We start from the raw sequence: 22,852 nt of genomic DNA, 5'->3' as shown, positions 1-22,852 counted from the left end.
CGACATTTATGTGGCAGCACTTTCACATTGTCGATGGCAATATCCCCGAAGTGACCAGATCCTCTGACAGCTTCAAAGATAATCTGTAAACAAAATTTCATATACAATGCATATAGTTTACAAAAAAATAGTTAAGAGGATAATATATGAGTAGACATTAATATTTATCAACACTTATTCAAATTTACTGGCAATATCGACATCCATGTCACAGAGACACAAACTGACATACGCGCACCTTGCACACATGCGCGTACACATGCACACGTATTCATGGGTACAGATCTCTCTCTCTCTCTCTCTCTCTCTCTCTCTCTCTCGTATGTATGTATGTATGTATGTATGTATGTATCTTTTGATTGTCATCCATCCTTGCCTCAAGGAAGATTAATGGTTAAAAAGTTTAAAAGTCAAACAGCCTTTTTACGGAGATCGAGGCAGTGATATGACATCCACTGTGTCTATTGGTACGTGTAGAATGGCTGGGCCAAATGCTCTCCTTCCGCCTTTTTGACCTTTCCCAACCGAAGTCAGGTACCAATTCAAACAAACATGGTTTTAGAAAGGAAAATCGGCGTACAGCGCCTTTCTCGTGGACACAACACCATTCAGAAAAGGGACCTCGAACCCTGATCACTGGTGAACATTGGATCTGAAGTTCAAGGCTTAGCCTCAGTATTGGTGGTCATCGACTGTTATAGTCGATATTATGAAACCGTTGTCTACCAAATCCACAAATGCAGAAAAGACAGTATCAACACTGAAGACAATATTTCCCAGGGTATCTCTCAAGTAATCTCCACTTACATGAACAGAAGAAGACATAAGCTATGAATGTCTTGATATCCAGTACTGATGCTGCTCAAAGCGCTTTTCATCATCCAGTTAAAAATAGATATGACGTAAAAACTCTTTATCAACGAAACACATCCAGTCCATTCACAAATGAAAATCAAAAAGCACACTTAAAAAGCCATAGAACAGTAAAGGTTATTGGATAAATAATACCTAGATTAAAATGAAATACACTTTATAAACACACACAAAGGGTGGAAAAGGTGTTTTCAAATTTGACTTGAAGGACTAAAGATGGGGAGATTTTCTGAGGGACGACGGTAAAAAAAAAAAAAAAAAAAGAATCCAAACGTCAGGGACTTGCGCTCTATACTTAGACCTTTTCCCTGCTCATTTTAAAGGAGTTCTTTTGGAACTTATGTGTTTAAATGACTCTTGAAATCACATGGCTTCCAACGGATTGTTAAAATCCCTGTCTCTTCCTTGTCTTTAGTTTCTACAGTTTTGGTGTTATGCATGCGTGTCAATGACTGGTGCGAAAGCGCTTTGATTTGTCTCTGCACAAGATTCAGCGTTATATAAATACCATTATCATTATTAGTAGTAGTAGTAGTAGTTAATACTTTTGAATTAATTGTTTATTGAGTGGTGATTATTAATGGTTTAATGATATCTTATAATCAAACAAGTTGCTATCTGAAAGGAAAAAGCCCATAAGAATACGCAAGGCCTTCTTTAATCTAATTACATTACACTTATGCAGCTTTATTCAATGATAAATAACTTGACCATCATATAATTGTATAGTTCTTCACTAAGACAAGGCCGGATGTTGTGTCCGTGTTTGATTCAAAGCAGTAGGGATTTAGATACTTTGATGAGAGCGCCATAAAAAAGGTGTTTTACATTCGGGACACAGATATCAATAAACGGAACTGAACCAAACTGAGGAACAACCATCGCTGGATTGTGTAACTGACATAAATGATCGAATGAATGTAAACAAGCACTTGTGAGTATTAAGGAACACAAGATCGGAGGTTTTTTCTTGGGGCGGTAAGGTGGCAGAGAAAGACCTAGAAAACAGCAAGATGAACAGCCTTTTAACACAGGAAGAAGACAACAGAAAAGGGAGGAGAGGAAAGGCAGAAGAATTATAGAGCAATAAAAACTAAGTTATTAACAGAGACGATTTTCCAGAAACCAGAATAGCTTTATAACGTAAATGCGCCACCTGACAACCGGACAAGAAAGTTAACAACAAGGGTTGTAATTGAAGTAGGTTGAAAAAAAACCAACATTATTCCATATAATTGCACTCTGTCAATGCCGTACAATATGAAGTACAGTACAGTATAAAAAAAAAAAAAAACAACCAAACCACACACAGTAACTTCAATTCCTGGATTATATGGCAAAGCCTTAAACACATACGTTTTTATTTCAATTGATCGATATACTTAGCGCTAAGAACACACGCACGACGCGCGCGCGCGCACACACACACACACACACACACACACACACACTGGTAAACGAACGAACAAACACACAGGCAGGAATGGTTTCTTCCGTTTCCTTTATCCAAACCTTCTGAGGAAAGGCCAGTTCAAAATCGTACTCCACATTCTGCCACATTGTTGCATCGGCTGTATCTCGTGTCCAGATTAACATACGGTCGTTGAGATTTTCTGCCGAAGCCAGGTAGACGTTGAGTCTCCCGATCGTCTCCCCTACCATGGAGTAGTCAAACTTGAGGCAGTTGTCCCTCACATCCCAGTCCAGTGTACGAGACACCAGCACTGCCTTAGGAAACAGTTCCTTCTCCACGTACACGAACAAACCTGGAAATCATTGTGGCGGTTTCTTTTGTGGTTTTTGACTCACTTGTGTAAAAAAAGTGAGTCTATGTTTTAAGCCGGTGTTCGGTTGACTGTGTGTGTATGTGTGTCTGTGTGTCCGTGGTAAACTTTAACATTGACATTTTCTCTGCAAATACTTTGTCAGTTGACACCAAATTAGGCATAAAAATAGGAAAAAATTCAGTTCTTTCCAGTCACCTTGTTTAAAACAATATTGCACCTCTGGGATGGGCACAAAAATATAAAAAAAATGAAGCCTAATTATATGCAAACTGCATTTACTGTTATATTTGTATTTTTTGTATTCTCTAAACTTGGCACTTTGATCTGATATTCTGACCCAACAACAAGAGCAGTCATTATTATCATTTTTTGTTCAAACAGGAACTTTTTTTGCTAAGCATGGAAGTTTTATTTATTTTGCAAACGTTTTGGTGCAGATAGTAAAAAAGGGAAATTACCCTGTAATTAATGCTAGGGGACTTAATTTGCTTTAAACTGATCTTTCTCATCTTAAACATTACATTTTGAAATTATACTCAATACATAAAAAGCTTGGTTTTTTTAAGTGTATCACAAGTGAGTCTTGAAAGCCTTGCCTCGTTTTGTTGTTTTTTTTTCATTTACTTATGTATTTGCTAATTTTCTTTGAAATCACAGCCTTTAAATTTCAGGATGTTATCAACGTGTCCTATCCCCCATGCCCCAGCCCCTCTCCCCATGCCCCTCCCCCCCCCCCCCCTCCACATGTTTGTTCTTGTAGACCATAGTTGCCCTCTAGGTGTCTTTAATTTATTATATTCTTATGTATCTATTCATTTGAATAATTTGTTAAGCCATTCTATTTTCATATTATGGTAATGTTTTACACAAACCTGTGCGTCGGATTTTTATAACTACCGCAGATGTACAGCATATACGGCTCAGTCCGCACGTTTTGATCCCTCCTTGAAACGTAAATGGAATGGTGTGTGCGTGGGTTTTTCATTCATTCTATAACAGCATATACTGAATCATCCAATGTGCATTCTATATACCTACATATGTATGTATTTTTGTAGATATCCCAGCTAATCTTGATATCTTATTTTAAAGTATTTTGTCATGTCATGTCATTTGCCCGAAACAGCACCTAACATGCTTCACTTTACACGCCGCACACACACACACACACACACACACACACAGTGAGAGAGAGAGAGAGTTTTCAGCAGAAACATACAGCTTTTTCACCAGGTCGCCTTCAGAATATTATGTATTTGAACTCAGAGAGCAACCTCACCTGTGAGCAAACTGAACCCCAACACCATCTGGTGATGCTATTGCTCAGCAGACAGACACCTCACCACTACCAGGTCAAACTATCTATATAAATGCTTTTAAGTAACTCATGCCGTTTACAAGAAATTCCCAACGTCGCTGAAAGGTCTGTTTCATGAAGACTCACTTATGCACCCACTACATTCTTGGCCAATGTTCTCAGGAGGCTGGTTTAAAATGAAAATCTAATTGTAAAAAATAAGGTGGCTGAGGCTTCCCGATAGCGCATTTGTAGCAGTAAAAGCAATTAATCAAATCAAAACCTTATGGGGACCACAGAACGGCCACCCCTTCGGACGAAATACAGTACAGAAATCACTAAGGGAGGAGTGGGGTCCCATTGTCGCACTAAGCTGTACACACACACCACACACACACACACACACACACAACACCCTACCATGGCCAGTGGTGTGATCTGCCAACGGAGAGCCAGACGTGTTCGTGGTGTAGGCCCTCAGACTGTATCCAGTCCATGTCGTTCTTGTCGGGCTGGGTGTAACCACATCGGTGACTGTCGCTGAATGTACAGTTCACAGACTCTGGCTCTGCACAGTCCATGGGTGCATCTTCCACTGAGACGTGAAACTCTCTCTCTCTCTCTCTCTCTCTCTCTCTCTCTCTCTCTCTCTCTCTCTCAGCTTCTGCTTTATTCAATTTTACATTTGAACTAACTTCGCAATGAAGAATGTGTCCAATGTTTCTCTAAAATGTGTTCACTAACAATCCAGAAGAAATTTCCAATAAATTTAAGTTTCATAATACGATACAAACATCCCTTATATTCCTATTCTTCCATTGTTTGCAGAATGATGTATTTCCCACTGCAATTCATATAAACTATCCTGTTTCATTGCTTTTCTTGGTATTATTCAAATGCCACCATTTAACTCAAATATTATATTTAGTCGCCAAAATCTAAAAGCATAAGGGGGCTTTAGTATCTCTGTTGTTTCTTTCATTTAACTTTTTTTCATGTCAAAACGTTTTGCTTTGTAAGCACCTTCGTCGCACATTGCAAGGGATTTTCTATTTTTTTGTATATCCACAGCAATCTCTGTTGAAGTTCGTCAGGATTCCATTCTGTCTCCCACACTGTTCAATATACTCCTAGAACGCATTATGACGTACCTGAAGATCAAGACAGGACAGTGAGCAGTGGGGGGAAGAGGACAGTGAGCAGTGGGGGGAAGAGGACAGTGAGCAGTGGGGGGAGAGGACAGTGAGCAGTGGGGGGGGAGAGGACAGTGAGCAGTGGGGGGAAGAGGACAGTGAGCAGTGGGGGGGGGGGAGGACAGTGAGCATTGGGGGGAAGAGGACAGTGAGCAGTGGGGGGAAGAGGACAGTGAGCAATGGGGGGGGGGACAGTGAGCAGTGGAGGGAAGAGGACAGTGAGCAATGGGGGGAAGAGGACAGTGAGCAATGGGGGGAAGAGGACAGTGAGCAGTGGGGGGGAGAGGACAGTGAGCAGTGGGGGGAAGAGGACAGTGAGCAGTGGGGGGAAGAGGACAGTGAGCAATGGGGGGAAGAGGACAGTGAGCAGTGGGGGGGAGGACAGTGAGCAGTGGGGGGAAGAGGACAGTGAGCAATGGGGGGAAGAGGACAGTGAGCAGTGGGGGGGAGGACAGTGAGCAGTGGGGGGGAGGACAGTGAGCAGTGGGGGGGGGAGGACAGTGAGCAGTGGGGGGAAGAGGACAGTGAGCAGTGGGGGGGGGAAGGACAGTGAGCAATGGGGGGAAGAGGACAGTGAGCAATGGGGGGAAGAACTATCACGAATCATCGCTTCGCACATGACACTGATGGCCTGGCAGTTAGGGTCTTGTTAAAAGACTGGTTAAAGCTTCAACAATGTATGAAAATCGGCGCCAAAAGGATAAAGCTGGTGGCCGGCCACATCACCACCACCACTCTGCTATAACTGTCTAGTGTCTGAATATAGATTGAGTTCAACACTTTACTTATCTGGGATCCATTAACAGCAACGGAGGATTCAAAACAAAAAAACAAAAAAACCTCTCAAGAGTAGCTAAGATAACGTCAGCACTGTCCAGGCTGAAACCTGTGGAGAAGGACAAGAACATATCCAAGAAATACAAGATCAGGCTTTCAATGTGCAATGATATGTTCCATCTCCCCAAAGGCATGCGAGACATGGACCCGCACGGCAGATTTAGAAAGAATTCAAGCCATGGAAACAAGGTGTTACCGTTGGATTCCCAAACATCAGACACACTGATCCTATCACCATGGAAGAATTTCGCCAAATCAAGCAGCACATTGGGCCATACGAATCAGACATCTACAGCAACTGAACTATAGTACATGATCACACCTTTCTCTCCCCCAGGTGCTAAACAAAACGTCAACAGTTCGCATTTCTTGTTCTCTGTCATCGGCTGCGGTCCCTGTCATGTCCTGATCAAGGTGTTCATAGCCAATGTCTGAACACAGCGTATTATTGCTGGTTTGGGATCTAGTTCAAGTCATTCCCAGGCAGAAAAGAAAAGTTTAGAAGTAATGATCAAAAAGTAACTTATGTACCTGTAGGACACGGCATGAGGGACAGTTCGATGTCATCAATGGCGATGTCTCCTTTATCGCCAGGGCCCACCTTACCATGCCAACTTAACTGAACACAAATACGCGTACACGCACGCGCACGCGCTCGCACGCGCACACACACACACACACACACACACACACACACACACACACAACTGTATGAACATTATCTGGACGCAAAGCTTAAAAACACAACTAAACATCACGTCAAAACATCACATACATCACATGGAGAATGTATTTCAGTCAGATGCACACGGAAAAAGATGCATTTTAAGAGTATTCCCAAAATCTCTGTAATAAATTTCCACAAAAGGTGAATATACATTCCAAACAAAAAACACCCATACCTAAATTAAAAAAAAACACTTTATTTTACACTCAACCTGAAATAAAGGATGTCTTCCAAACCTGTATTAACAATCTAAGGTGACCAAGATATTTATTTATCAATGATAGCGTCCATCTGATCTACTACTGCTCCTGGTCAGCTTCATCTCTGACTATGAATAACAATGTAAACATAGAGAGAGCGAGAGAGTACGTGAGACAGCGAGAGAAATAGAGATAAAGCAATAGAGAGAAAAAGAGAGACAAAGCGAGCGAGATAGAGAGAGAGAGAGAGAGAGAGAGAGAGAGAGAGGTATGCATTACTTGGAAAACTTCTTTGCTTGGATCCATCTCGAGCGTGAGGGAGGCCTTCTTCCAGCCTAGCCCCTGGTCACCCTTGATCCTCAGCAGAGAGGTGGAGTCCTTCATCACCTCCAGTTCGCCGATGTGGGCACCAGACATGCTGTACCAGAAAGTCAGGCACTGTTCGGGGGCTCCCATTGCTATGTCGGGGCTGTAGAGCACGGCTTTCTCCAGTGCGTTCTGAGGGGGCGAGGACTCGATGTACACGTAATGCCCTGCAGGAATCAGAAAGCAGGTGTCTGCTTGCTGTCTCTTCTGTCTGGCCAGACCCTTCCACAGTGACTGAGTATAAAAAGATCTAGCCACCTGGTTAAGTTAGAAATAAGATATGAAATACCTATCACAAAAACTGTATCAAAAAACCAAAACAAAACAAAACAAAAAACCCGAGCAGATCTGAATGATCCAATGCTGACTATAAACAAAATACACAACAACAGAAAAGTTTTTGGGGAAAAAAAGCACAATCAATGAAGATTAAAATCAATTCGCCCTGATAAATCACTCAGTCCCCACCACTTTTTTCCCGTTCTTGTCTATATACTTTTTTTCTTTTCTTTTTTTTTTCTTTTTTTTTCATTCAGCCACCTCATTATTTCAAACTATAGTGACCGGAATGAAAACACGAATCTATAATAGATACAAAAAAACATGCATTCCACATGCTCTCTCTCTCTCTCTCTCTCTCTCTCTCTCTCTCTTACATACACACACACGCGCGAGCGCACAGACAGACAGACACATGCCCGCAAGCATTATCTCTAAGTCTTCCATGAAGAAAGGCCACAGGCATCAACAATCTGTCGTGGTCCTTTAACGTTCAAAGTAAAAGAATGCATTGTTCAGGTCTGTGAGTATAATGTTCTTCAATGGAAATGTTGGCAGTGAAGTTCCTTCACAGAGGATGTAAGCACAGGGACAGCTCAGCAAGCTCTTCGCGGCAAGCGGGGTTGCTTCCCTTCATCTGGCAGCCGTCTTCAGAGACAAAGAGAGAGAGAGAGAGAGACGCACGCACACACATACACATACAGAGAGGCCTACAAACAGACAAGCAGACACAAACGGACAGAGAGACACACCCTGTCCAGTGGTGTGGTCCCCGGCAGGTCCTGTGTCGGGGCCATCAGGTGTTGGGCCAGTCTGCCACAGCCAGTCAATGTCTGAGGTGTCCGGGTCTTGGCGGAACCAGCACAGGTCCGGGTCCTCGAAGTCACACTTAAACCTGGCTACAGCTGAACAAAGAAACACACCGACATCCAAATGACACGAGAGAAGCCGGACGCGCGTTCGACCAGAAAAGACATTTTCATACAATTATGTTACGCGGATGTAAGCTTATCTAAACCTTTTTCGATTTGATTAAAACGACGTATTTCGCTGTCATATATTAATACTGTATGCTAACTGCAACCTGCATCTATGAAGCGAACTGCCGCATTAACCCCTGACGATACATAAATGATAGTCTCTATTTTTTGTTGTGCAACGTGACAAATGTAGCGGTTCATGGCTTTTGCTGAATGAAAATAGCTTTGAATCGCGTTTTGCTGATGTAATGTATTCAGAAATAGGTATGTCCATACGCGTTATCAAAGAGCGAAAGATGAATAAAAAAAATATATATATATACATATAAAATCAAGATTTGATCCAAACGACATATCTCGTTCCAAGATCTAAATAATGTATAATATAACGTGTCATTCTTGAGACCCGTTATTGCATTACTACTTCTCTCAGTCAACAACTTGGTTGGAATGACGTAATTGCTTAGATTCAGATGCTCCCACGTCGTTCGATGCATGAGGAAGGCATTCCGCTGTCGACCTTCCTCAGCCAGAGTTTGCAATTGTCACCCGAGCGTTTGTCGACATGTCTCGGGGTATCTCACCAATGTTTGCCACCAGTTCTTCTTGGGCGGTCTCCTCTTTCTCCGTCCTGTACATGTTCAACTCACGGCTTGGCGTGCCCGTGTATACCCACATGTCCCAACCAGCGGAGATGATGGGTGAGTCGAGAGGCTGATGGGCTGTCTCTCTCTGCCCTCTTCATTCAAGAACATGCCGTTTGATGCTCAGGATCTTATGTAGGCATTTGGTATCATAATCTTGTATCCATTTTTTTTCTGTGTGGTCTTAAGTTGCCATGATTCGCAACTGCTGACTTTTATTTTTGTGTCTGTGTGTAATAGAGAGAGGTGGGAGAGAGGGAGGGGGGAGGGAGAGAGAGAGAGAGATAGTTGTTTTGTTTTGTTTTTTTGTTTTTTTAAGAGAGATGGATGACAATTTTAACGTCCATTTTTTTTTTTTTTTTCCAGTAACGTGACTCAACATCAGTTAAGCAAGTGCAAAATTTGGATGCGGCTGTCAGTTTTTCCTGACATCAGTCTCCAACAATGAAACTCAATAGCAAATGATAAAATGATGTTAACTTATTTTTTCCACATGCCTTGATTCAGTAAATGAAAAGTTGTATGCTTTTTCTTGTATGGGTGATTCATTCCATAATTGCTATTGATTACAATGATATAGTTATGGAATGCTGGGTATTGGTCTTGGTTATGACTTCCATATGTTATTGTTAATGTTGACTGTATTCAGATTAAAAAAAATCTTTTTATGTTTGTTTGTTTGTTTGTTTTTTGTTGTTTTTTTCTTTTCCATCTATTCTGAATTGTCATATTAAATTTATGTACAAAATAAAACGGTGGTCGACCCAAGAAAGTCCGGGAAAACACGGGAAAAAAAAAGAAAAAAAAAAAGAGCGTATGTCAAACAGTTGAGTTACAGAATCTCTGCTGGAGCATCTTTTTTTTTTTCTTGTTGTTTTCTGCTGCTCCATCGTTTGGTCAGTTTCCAAAACACTGCTGTTGCCTTTCCTATCCAGCAGATCAAGGTCACTGCTGCTGATGATGGAAAGGTTTGGCAGCAAAATATATTCCAACTTGAGACCAATGATTTTCACTGTCTCTGCACTCAGTTGAGCAGGGTCTCAATCAAACGTTGCAGACAGGTTCGGTCGATCATTTTTCTAAACAAGTCCACATGGAGGGCTGTGTTGAACACCCACGTTAGAGCACTCTGCAAACACTTTTAATTTCACAGTTTTGAATAGATATAGAAAGAGGGAGGGAAGGAGGGAGAGAGGGAGTGAGTTTGTGAGTGGGTGGATGTGTGGATGCATATGTATGTCCATGGCAACATGCATGTGTATGTGCATGCGTGTGTGTGTGAATGTGCGTGCGTGCGTGCGTGCATGTGTATGTGTGTTAAGGAACAGAGGAAGAACTGACGTGGTTTCTTATAAGGACAGGAACCCTTTCTCAGCGTCACATCATCCACAGCAATGTCCCCAGTGCCTGTACCCACCGTGCCAACAAACAGAAGCTGGAACACAGTACAGAAAATATGAGATGTCTCATGTGCCTGTGCCCACAAACAGGACATGGAAACACAGTATAAAAGACATGACATGTCCTAGCAACGTTTCTGTGGACATACAAGACAAATTCTTAATTGACGAAGGCTGTAGACACTGAACACCAGACAAACTGGTCACATTTCCAATGAAAGTGAGGGAAATAATCAAGCAGCACATTTGTTATTATGAAGATCCGCTGACATCAGTCAACAATGAAAGCAACGCTGGTATGGCCACCTAACAGCATCCAAAGCCTTGCTAAAACACCCCTCCAAGGAACTGACGTTGCGTAATGGACAGGAAATCATTTGGAAAGACCCAGACTTTGACACACAAACGACAGACCTAGAGAAATCTGGTGAACAGTTATTCTGCGCGGCGCCCCATTGACTCTTCAAAAAGTTCAGGAAGAAGAAGAGGAAGTCAGCAAGGCGCATGATGTTTTTTTCTACATCCATCCCTCGACTTGAAACAATTTCGAAAGAAGCAAATTGTAAACAGAAATAAAAGGAGATTTAAACACAATGACGACACATGCATCGCTGTAACCAACCCCGAAAATTATGTATGTGAAAAGCAAGAAAACATTACAGTTTGAATACAATATCTTCCTACCATACCAGACATGGCCAATCAAATCCAACCCAACCCTCAACATAAACACACAGAGACATTCAGATTTTAGCAGGTGGCAGACGGAGAAAGAGAGTGAGGGCGAATTTACAAATCATACAAAAGCATAATGTCAAAACTGGCAGGCATGTCAACAGTTTCAATTTTCAGTTTCAATTTCTCAAGGAGTCGTCACTGCATTCGGACGAATCCATATATGCTACACCACGTATGCTATGCAGATGCCTGACAGCAGCATAACCTCGAGTGCATGCATATATATTTGTGTACCTGTTAGGAGTGGATTTTAATAGAATTTTGCCAGATAACACTTTTGTTGTCGTGGGTTCTTTTTCAGTGCGCTAAGTGCGTGCTGCACGAGACCTCGGTTGCATCTGTCACAGTCGTGTGTGTACCCGTGTTTCTATAGCGATCGTAACATGCACATAATACCCTTTTATCCTATTTTTTTAATGACAATGGGGAGGGGGTACCGCAGGAAATACTTTTCTCCTTACTATTTTTCAGTCTGGTCAAAATACCATAAGTATCGATGTGTTGTGTCCTGAACCGTTACCCTGACTGGATCAGCTGTGTCAATGCTGAACGCCGCCCTGTTCCAGCGATCCCCGGTCTCTCTGTCCACACTCCACACGGTGACGTTGCTTTCCAGAAAGGGGTCAGCCAGCTGCAGGGTCAGCTGGCCCACAAAGGCCCCGTGCAGGTGGTACTTGAACACCAGGCAGCTCTGTTGCGTGGACAGTGTGTGCATCACATGGGACACCAGAACGGCGGAGTCACCAGGGGACCGGGTACCGTCCACATCGATGTACATGTAGGAGCCTGTGGAAACAAACAGTCACACAGTTCAATCATTTAAATGCCTGTGGAAATAAACAGTCACACAGTACATGTATTTAGATGCCTGTGGACATAAACAGTCATACAGTACAGGTATTCAAATGCCTGTGGACATGAACAGTCACACAGTACAGGTAATTAAATGCCTATGGACATAAATAGTCACACAATACATGTATCTAAACGTCTGTGGACATAAATAGTCACCAGTACAGGTATTTACATGTCTGTGGACATAGTCACACAATACATGTATTTAACTGCCTATGGACATAAACAGTCACAAATAGTCACACAATACATTAATACAAATGCCTGTGGACATAAACAGTCACACAGAATAGGTAAATGCCTGTGGACATAAATGGTCACAAAGTACATGCATATAAATGCCTGTGGACATAAAGTCACACAGTACATGTGTTTAAATGCCTGTGGACATAAACTGTCACACATTACATGTAGTTAAATGCCTGTGGACATAAATAGTCACACAGTACGGTATTTACATAATCATGGTATTTAAATGCCTGTGGTAATGAAAAAAAAACACAGTACAGGTATTTAAATGCCTGTGGACATAAATAGTCAAACAGTACAATAGTTAAATGCCTGTGGACATAGACAGTAACACAGTACATGTATCTAAATGAATGTGGATACAAAGTCACACAGTACACACAGTACAGGTATATGCCTGTGGACATAGTCACACAGTACATGTTTGTAATTCCTGTGGATATAAATAGTCAGACAGTACATGTATTTAATGCCTGTACTGTGGACATAAATAGTCACACAGTACATGTATTTAAATGCCTGTAGACATAAACTGTGTGGGACCTGTTCCTCGATTTGACGTTTTTTCACTAATAGCGATATTAAACGAAATGATTATTTGCTAATCAATGTCAGAATAAAGTATTGTAGTGCATGTATATCAAATATGGACCTTTTTAAACGTTAAAATTCGCACAGAACATGAGAATTGTCAGTAAATAAAACTTTATCCGTGACAAATGGAATTTTGGTTCAAAAGCGGAGACTAAATATTGTATAGCTGATATGCCTTGATTTTTGTGTGGAATACTAAACCAGACAGAATAAGCAGAAATACCGTTCAAAGATAAAAACAGTAGAGGCGTATGTTTCCCAGGTTGTAAACAATTCATTTTCGTTCTTAGATGCTATAGATTTGGATGATCGAAGCAGTCAAAGCGCTCAATTCTCCGCGGTCCTCAGCCTGTTTGCTGGTGTCACCCATCGTCTGTCAACAAGCCTGAGGTCACTGGCTGCCACCAGTTCATCGTAAGCCATCCCCTCTATGTCCAACCTTCGGGTTTCCAATTCGCGGCTTCGTGTGCAATTATTGTAGCGAGAAGCCTCAATACATGTCCTGGCCAGCGGAGACGCTTTTTCCAGACGACGGTTGACACAAGAGACCGATCTTTTCGACACGCTCGTTTGAAATAAAATCACGCCATCTGGTGCCAAAGATCTTGCCCATGCATTTGGTGTTGAAGGCATTTATCAATTTTTCATAGGTATTCTTATGACGCCAAGATTCGCCGCTGCAGAGGAGCACGGATAGAACATTCTAATTTATAGAAGCTCTGCTTGAGCTTCAGGGAAATTTTCATGCTGCTCCATGGTTTGTTAATAGCTGCAGTCGCCTTTTCTGTTCGGATTTCAGTTCAGTGACCATGGAACAGGTTGCGAAGAAGAACTTCCTCTACTTTTTCTGATCAATAACAGTTATTTGTCTTCTTTGCACTGATGATTTATCTGTTTCTACAGTAGCTGCTTGTCTCATCCACTAGCAGGATCACATTTCCTCGAATTGAAATCTTCAGTATTTAGTCATTAGCAAGTGCGAAGAGGAATGAGGAGAGGGTGCACCCTTGCGGACTTCAAACGGGTCGCTGTCGTCATCTTCTGTCCCGACCCGGATTTACTGTAGATCTGCTTGAAAGCTGATACGACTTTCCTTTGGATTCCATAGGACTTGGATAATTTCCAGATTGATGGTCTGTGGATGCCATCGAAGGCTTTACTGAAGTCTGTGAAGCTGACAGCGAGAGGTAACTGGTATTCTTCATACTTATTTATGATCTGTCTCAGTGTGAAGATCTCTTCTGCACATGAACGTTTGAGACAGAATCCTGCCCACTTTTCTCGCAATTCATTGTCCGTCCCTGGAATTGATTGTAGAGCTACTCCCCAGCAGTTGTCACAGTGTGAAAGGTTATCCTTCTTAGAATGCAGACCACCTTGCCGTTCTTCTAATCCTCTGGCACGGTGCCGGAGTTTCACACCTGGTTGCAGAGACAACACACATCCAAGAGACGATACAGTCCCCTCCACCCTTGATCATCCCGATGTAATGCCACCGAGCGAGCCGATGGAATTTGTTGTTCTTGAGTGTCTTGGTTGGTTTTCTGATCCCATCCTTTGTGAAGTTGTCGGTGTGAGACGGATCTTCAGTCTCAGGTGGGACAGGAGGGTTCTGTCTGTTTAGGACCTCTTCCAAAACCATCTGGCCAGCTTGTTCACGCCTTTTGAAACAATAATGCATTTTCTTTGTCTTCACTAGTCCAGAGCCTGCACACGTAGTACCAGAAATGTTTTTCGCAATCTGGTAACAAACGGCTGGAATGTCGTTGCATTTGGCTTCTTCCTCTTCATCTACAGCTTCTTTGTCTCGCATTTCATCTTGTCTGTTCGGCCACTTAGTTTCCACTTTGTCCTTTCCGATGTACTCAGGATAGTACAGTGTTTGATGGAAGGTGTAGTTGTGTCTTTTCTGACGGGAGTTCTTTTTGCTCTGCTATCAATTTCCAAGTGTAGTTACTGATCCGGAGTTTATACAGCTTTTCCTTTTTGAAACCAAAGATCGTTTCCCCAGAAGATGACATGGCATTACAGGCGTCGGTTTACACAGAGTTCAAAGTCGACTCGGTTGCTCAGGAACGCTTTGAATTGGGCCACTACTGTGGGATCTCTCAGTTTGGTGGTGTATTGCCTGGACTCACTGTACACATCTGCTCCACGTAAACACGTTCATCATGCAGGCAAGGCTTTCTCTGCCTGGGCCCTATTGCGATGTGGTCAATATGGGGTTTTGGTCTTTGGCTGTTGGAGGTCCATGTGTTCTTGTGTATGTCTGTGTTTGAGCAGTGTCGATCAAACTTTCATGTTGTTTGTGGCACCCAACTGCAGAAAGCTGCCACCGTCATCTGTCCTCTGCTTGCCATAGCCATGTGAACTAAGGACGTGCTCAAAGCCAGTCTGATCCTCTGAGGTCTCTGCTTTCACGCTCCTCTTCCACCTTCATTGCATCCTTAAAACTAATGTGTTTGAAAAAAAATATAGCGAACTCAATATAAACGTAGTTTCTAGTCACAAGGAACCAACTCATCCCGGTATATTACTTGCTGAACCATTCCTCTTCTTCTTATTGTTTTACAATGACAAGACCACTTTAAACAAAAAATATTAAAAAACATACTTCATAACGAAATGTTTTTCCTGCGCTGGTGATTTGTGTGATGACACATGTAAACAGCCGACGTATCCAGTGTTAAAACCAAACCATATCCAGACTCACTTCCTTACCAATAGTGGCGACATCTCATCTATAAAGAAATATGTTATGAACACAAGGATCCAAATCATCAACATTGTTGGACGGCAACGTACTGCTTTTTTAAGGGTAATTCATTCAGTAAAAAAACTCTATTTTGAAATACTGACACGATTGCTTTTACCAAAATGTTGCCTGAAATGAACAGAAATTTCAATCTGAAGTATACTGAATGTCGGGTTTTACACAAGATGATGGACGCGAAGCTAAAATGGTTTTAGATAGAAAAATTAATCGACTTCTTCCAACAAATGTAGTCCATGAAGGAATGGTAATAAGCCTATAAAACTCTTATGAACGAACATTCTGTAAAACAGAAAGGACAGTATTCAGTGTGTCATTCAAAAAAGCATGCAACGCCAACTTGAAAACAGTCTCAATGAGAAAAACAACAACAAAAAAACAACTCTTGTGTGCGCTTTTTGCTAACATTAAATTCAATGTGGTGATTACAAACTTCATGTCACACACACACACACACACACACACACACACACACACACACACACACACACACACACACACACACACGACAGTAGAAGGGTACAGAAGAGAAATCGTTGAACAGGTGAGGCGATGGAGATGAGAGGACAAGTGGGTGTTAACGATGAGAACGGAGCCAGCACTCTCACGAAGATCGCTGACAGGTAACAGACCACAGACATCGGTTTACAGACCTTCACTATGAGGAGAATATGAGGGTCCAGGGCCCGCGGAGCGTCTAACTCTCCCTGCGTAAGTCCAGTCGAAGTCGTCTAGATGCCATTGTACAAAGCTGCATTCTTCGAAACGGCAAGTCAGTTTGTGAAGGACGGCTGTAACCAATCAGCGTGGTGGGGGAAAGGGGGGGGGGGGGGGCATAAAAATCTTTGAAATAAAACGTCAGCCATTGTACTGTCAGCGAATTATCAGAATGACGTAACTCAGTATGTGTACGAGAGAGGTAGACAGGCAGACAGTCAGAGACAGAGAGGTTGACATTGAAATAAAGAGGTTGAGAGAGAGAGAGAGAGACTGGAGAGAAACAATTAGAAACACAGCGAGAACAGACAGACAGACAGATGGACGGACAGACAGACAGACAGAGACACAGAGAGAGGGATACAGACATAGGGACATAGACAAAGGCAGAGAGAAGAGAGAATAGAGAGAGACAACGAGACAAAAACAAAGAGACAGAGACACACAGAAACAGAGAGAGACAGACATGACAGGGACACGGATAACTTGTTCATTATGCCATAACCCATATGAAGGTAAATGATCAATTAACATGTCAAATCGATTTAACTGAATAAGCATGAAAATATATCCAAAAGAGAGAGAGGCATTATTTTCTTAAGTATGTTTAATTCTAATATTGGACTACTTTCAACCAAAGTATGGCTATGAGTTTTTGTTGTTGTTGTTTGTTTGTTTGTTTGTTTGCTTCGACATATCGATAAAACAAAACAAGACAAACTAAACAGTGCATGAAAAAATACTATAAATGAAAACGTCAGTAAAGCATACGCATGCATTCTTTGTTTTCAATTTTCATGTCATCGATTCCGATGTCTCCTTTAGAATCATGCCCAGAAAGACCTTCGATGAAAATCTGAAACAAAAAGACACATCGTCAGTCTTAACAATCACCACACAAACTCATCAACACGCAAACTGTACTTTTCTATTCCATATGAAAACTGACAGCGTGAATACACTTTTCGAAAAGTAAAGACACAATCAGCAATATGTAGAAATGAATGAAGCTGACGATTATAACGACGACGACGACGACTGCAACTTAAGAACAGTAGTAGTAACACCACTACCACTACCGCCACCAACACCACCAAATCGAATCACGTTGCTTATAGCCCAGCCGACCACAATGGGGCTATTTAGGGCTGACTACCACTGGCAAAAACAACAATGATAATGATATGACAATATAATGATAATGATCACCATTATCATCATCATCATAAATAATGATACTGATGATAAAAAGGATGACAGCGTATTGTCTAAGACTTCTTTCCTGGCCAGGAAGCACTAATATGGTTACAACAAACACCATTATGATTGTTATTATTATCACTACTATTGTCGTCATCATCACCATATTAATGTTCTCTCTGTCAGTAACACATTTTTTTCAACACGAAGTCTCAACACAGAGTCTTCTGGAGACCCTCTCGATCCAGGCACAGGCACCATTCTTATCAGGTGCATCCAGCCCACACAGTGTCAAGCTTACACGCAAAACCAGAGCGCTGTAATTGACCACTACTTAGTGTGCACCAAGGCGAACTTCACAGCAGAGATAAACTGCACTGTATGAGAAAGAAGGGCAAACCTCGAATTGACACCAGCATGACACGCGACCAGGGGAAGGCGAAGATGCACTAGTGAAATTTCTTCCAAGCCCACCCACTGCTAACGCCTGTGAAAGATCATATCATTTCAAAGACTCTGTCTACGATGCGACTGTGTCAACTTTTGGTATGAAGACCATCAAGTCGGCAGATTGGTTTGAGGCCCACACTGAGGAAATGATACCTGTCACTTAAGAGAAGAGAAATGGCCTAGCTGCATTCATAATCTGCTCAAGTTAACGGAACCTGCAGTTCCATTTATTTGCTTATTTATCATCATTGTTGTCTTATTGATTTTTTTTATTATTATTATTATCATCATTACTACTACCCTTTTTTATATCATAATTATTATTTATTTATTTATTTATTTATGTAAGCTTATCTATTATTTATTCACTTTTTTTTCTCAAGGCCTGACTAAGCGCGTTGGGTTACGCTGCTGGTCAGGCATCTGCTTGGCAGATGTGGTGTAGCGTATATAGATTTGTCCGAACGCAGTGACGCCTCCTTGAGCTACTGAAACTGAAACTGAAACTGCAGTTCCTCCGAGCCACCTGTGTAGTAAAGTTCAACAGAACGCATATGCAATGCGCCAGTGACTACTGGTCCCAGCTCAGCCCCAACATACACAGACCGCGGCCCACACGGGCCACATCAAAGGGATGTACGACGGAATCAAGAAGGCAATGGGTCCGTCTAAATGGAAAATCGCCCCTTTGCAACAGGCGAGGAATTACAGGACTGGGCACAACAGGTGGCGCGCCAGGAGGAGCACAACTCCGACTATATGCAACGGAGAACAAGGTCACTTCAAAGACACAAGGTACGCTAACAAAACATGGGTGACGGTAGCGACTGTGGCAGCTGCCGCGGTATCTTTCACCTCATTATCGTCTAGAAAGTGTTTGCTCGAGAAACAATGTAAAGGCACCAAACACTTGCAGATGGGTTTCCGAGTCAACAGGTCCACTATCGATATGGTCTTCTCCCTCAGACAGTTACCGGAACAATGCAGGGAACAAAGACAGCCACTGTTACTAGTCTTCACAGATCTCATGAAGGCCTCTTCTGGATCCACCACCGCCACCCAACCCCCACCCCCAAAGCATGCCGACCTTAGCTTTTCAGCATCAGTAGCTTTTTCTATGAATACACGAAGGGCACTGTGGTCTCTGACGGCTCAACATCAAACGCCTTCAGCGTCCGAAGCGGGGTGACATACGGCTGTATCCTCGATTCCACCCTGTTAGGGGCCTTCTTTGCTGCTTTGCTGAAGCATGTCTTCGGATCTGCCACAGGAGACATCCGGACTAGGTTAGATGGAAAGCTGTTCAAACTTTCCAGATTAAGAGCAAAGTCCAAACTTCAGCTGAAATGCCCACGCACGGGACTTAAACGTCACTGCCCACTCAGCTGAAGAACTTCAGCAGCTCACGAGCTGCTTCAGCGAGGCTTGCCGCGACTTCTGACTCACAATCAGTCAGGGTATGGACTCTCCACTCGACACCAGAATCTGTTACCACGAACTGGAGCCAAAGAAACTGAAGAGAAAGGCCCAAAGCCAGACAGACACAGCGTCAGACCACCTGTGCGTAGTGTGGGGAGGACTGTCACTCCTGCGTCAGCTTGTCCAGCCACACCTGACGCTGTATCAATCATCATCTAGAGCGCAGCTGCATAGTATCCCCAGACTGACGGGTGCCTTTCACAGGTGTGATGACCTAGTGGTTAAGCGTCTGCCTTGGAAACGAGAGAATTTAAGCGCACAAGTTCAAACCCCACACTCGCCAGTATTCCCCGCCCCCCTCCCCGCCCCTGCACCTAAACTTGAGTGATAGTCTGGAGGCTAGTCATGCGGATGAGACGATGAACCGAAGTCCTGTATGTCGCATGCATTTAGCGCATGTGAAATAACCACAGCTACAAAGGGTTGTTCCTGGCACAATTGTGCAGAAAAATCAATCTGATAAGAAAACAAATACACTTCCAGGCAGAAATAAAAGGATTGCACTGCATTGTAGCGATGCGCTGTCAATTGGGAGAAATCTGTTGTGACAAACAGTAAAAAGAAATAAAATAAGATAACAATGCACGCAGATAATGGAACACCACTCTGAGCACAAGACTGACGGATGCCTATCATTATTATTATTATTCTGATTATTATTATCATTATATCTTTATTATTAGTGTGTTGTTATTGTATTGGCAAAGTAGATACAATGAGGATACAAGTCATAATATGGAGCACAATTCACCTTGTAAGGTTCTGTGGTCTTCAGCTCTGTTGTTGACTCAAACCATCCTTTTACGACTTCGCCGTCATACTCTTCAACCATGTCCAGCGAAAACTCGGAGCTGGAGTTTGCCTGATAGATACTCAGTCTATTCGTATCGACGCCATACATATGTATGTAGAGTGTCAGGCAGCTCACTGGGAAGGTTGGATGGATGGTTGGGGTGTACAGGACTGCCCTATCTCCAGGAGTCCTGAAGTGGGAAGACTCCACGTAGAGATAATAACCTGTAGACAAAATTGATTTCGTGCGCGAGCACAATCACACACACACACACACACACACACACACACACACACACACACACACAACCACACACAACCACACACGATCATGATCGGCACGTTACAAAATATTCGCATCCTAAAGACAAACGCATATACAACTCATACTAGAGATTAGTGAATCACAATATGTGAGACACCAGTCAGTTTTTATACTGCAGTTCTGTGACACGAAAATGTATCATCACAAGAAAACCGGGAACGTTGATGTTTTGACATTTGCATTCACTGTCGGTCATTTCTCTCGTTAAATCAACGACTTCTCTTTTAGGAAGTCCATTAAGGATTTTTCTGTGGTAATACTTAAATATGTATTTCAAACATTCATCTTTGTTTCTACCCTCCTTCTTACCCATTTTCCCCAAACTCACTATTCAGCCCCTTTCCCCTCCTTTCCTACCTTTTAAACGATACATAACATTGAAAAGTTACAATAAATGACGGGACATTAAACAAAATTCGTGTTTTGGGCAACAGAACCTTGACTTTGTTTCCAAACTTATTTGTTTCACAGATGCAGCCTATTGCTGGGAAAAACAATCTGTGCAAGATGTTGAACTGTTTTACGTGACCTTAAAGAGTGATTGCGTGCTGATGAGTGAGATTTTCATACTACCAACGTGATAGGTTTTGCATGATACAGAATCTTTTGTACAGGAGTTGATGTCAAGATCTCCCTATGAATGAATTTAGACGGACACTCGACATTCACTGTACTGTTCTTGTATTGTATTGTTTTGTTTTGCTTTTATTTTTTGTTACAACAGATTGTGTGAAATTCGGGCTGCTCTCCTCGGGGAATGCGCGTCGCCATAGTGGAGTGTCATCCTTCTATCTGCATGCGTTTCACCACCAGAGTGGACGTTGCTTCACAATTTTACCACGGACAACCCTTTTGTTGTCATGGGTTCTTTTACGTGCCTCCGAAGGCGGACGCGTTACCACTATGCCACCACTCAACAGTTTCTTTGTGGCATTTCGTAAAATTCTGAAAATCACTATCGTTACAGGAAATATTCCGCGCTTGATTAACTTGACTTAATTTGTTCGCTGTGAAATAGTGGAAGTGAAGACGAGCGACATTGTGCTTGTTTAATGTTCTCATGCTTTTAACTGGTTCGAGAGTACGGTACATTCCAACTACATTTTATAGGTATCCCAATCTGTTTCGCTCAAGTCTGCTTCTAGCATCCGAAATTTTTTTTTTTTCATAATTGTCTACAAATACTGTGCTTACTGTGCCCCTCCATGAGAGGAATGACCTGTATCTGAATAAAACACATCCGCATCTCTCTCTCTCTCTCTCTCTCTCTCTCTCTCTCTCTTACCAACTCCTGTTGTGTGGTCACTGCTTGGTCCTGTACGTGAAGAGGGACTTTCCCCTGAATGCCACATCCAGTCAATGTCATCTTCCATAATCATTTGACCCAGTCCGCACAGGTCAGGTTCTTCGAACGAGCAGGAGAATTGTCGATTCACATCTGAAAAGCGACCATTGGATCTACGACTTTGAAGAAATGTATACCACTGGTGTGTGTTATTCTATGGGGCTCACGTTCTGGAAACAAATATGTATCCATGGACATGTAAACAGACAGACATACAGACAGACAGGTAGGTAGATATATAGACAGGTGGACACAGTTAAGCAGATAGATTTATCAATATATCTATTGATAGATCTATTGATTGATGCATCGATTGATGAATACGTAGGTTGGTAGGCACTGACACTGACACACACTGACACAAATGTATTGCCATTGGCAATAATACCCTTTTGGTAAGGGGGTTACAATGTATTGTAAAGTGAATAGGTTGGCAGGCATATATAAACAGACCGATATATAGATATAGACAGATAGACAGACAGACAGACAAATACACAGATGAACGCAGGGTCCACTGAAAGGATTTGATTTCACATTCCCCAGTTGTCATAGCGGCAGGAAATATGCACTTCTTTAATGTCGGCACAATGCTGCTTCCTATGTCCTGCTTGCTTTCACCTCTATTAGGTGAACTCATCCGGTCTGCCACATACATCCTTTATCAGACAACCGGCTCCTAGACTTCTGATGCATTGTGGGTTGTCTGATGCTGTTATGGAAAACGTACTGTGTCTTGTTTTCGACTGTCG

General features: G+C 42.4%; 1 protein-coding gene across 1 annotated transcript in view; it reads right to left on the bottom strand.

Moving 5' to 3' along the window:
• The window catches only part of LOC143283473 (MAM and LDL-receptor class A domain-containing protein 1-like), a 65,310-nt gene that overhangs the window by 29,963 nt on the left and 12,495 nt on the right, over nucleotides 1–22,852 (bottom strand). The window contains exons 7-18 of the mRNA XM_076589743.1: nucleotides 22,041–22,193; nucleotides 20,390–20,655; nucleotides 17,281–17,365; nucleotides 16,446–16,583; nucleotides 11,842–12,107; nucleotides 10,525–10,618; nucleotides 8,312–8,464; nucleotides 7,194–7,447; nucleotides 6,519–6,606; nucleotides 4,400–4,525; nucleotides 2,386–2,639; nucleotides 2–83 (exon numbers count right to left, since the gene is read on the bottom strand). Coding sequence (XP_076445858.1) covers nucleotides 2–83; nucleotides 2,386–2,639; nucleotides 4,400–4,525; nucleotides 6,519–6,606; nucleotides 7,194–7,447; nucleotides 8,312–8,464; nucleotides 10,525–10,618; nucleotides 11,842–12,107; nucleotides 16,446–16,583; nucleotides 17,281–17,365; nucleotides 20,390–20,655; nucleotides 22,041–22,193 — 1,959 coding nt within the window. The remainder of the gene's footprint in view (nucleotide 1; nucleotides 84–2,385; nucleotides 2,640–4,399; nucleotides 4,526–6,518; nucleotides 6,607–7,193; nucleotides 7,448–8,311; nucleotides 8,465–10,524; nucleotides 10,619–11,841; nucleotides 12,108–16,445; nucleotides 16,584–17,280; nucleotides 17,366–20,389; nucleotides 20,656–22,040; nucleotides 22,194–22,852) is intronic.

The sequence above is a fragment of the Babylonia areolata genome, chromosome 1 (genome assembly GCF_041734735.1).
Source record: "Babylonia areolata isolate BAREFJ2019XMU chromosome 1, ASM4173473v1, whole genome shotgun sequence".
NCBI classification, from domain to species: domain Eukaryota; kingdom Metazoa; phylum Mollusca; class Gastropoda; order Neogastropoda; family Buccinidae; genus Babylonia; species Babylonia areolata.
This window is presented reverse-complemented; position numbering and strand designations above follow the sequence as displayed.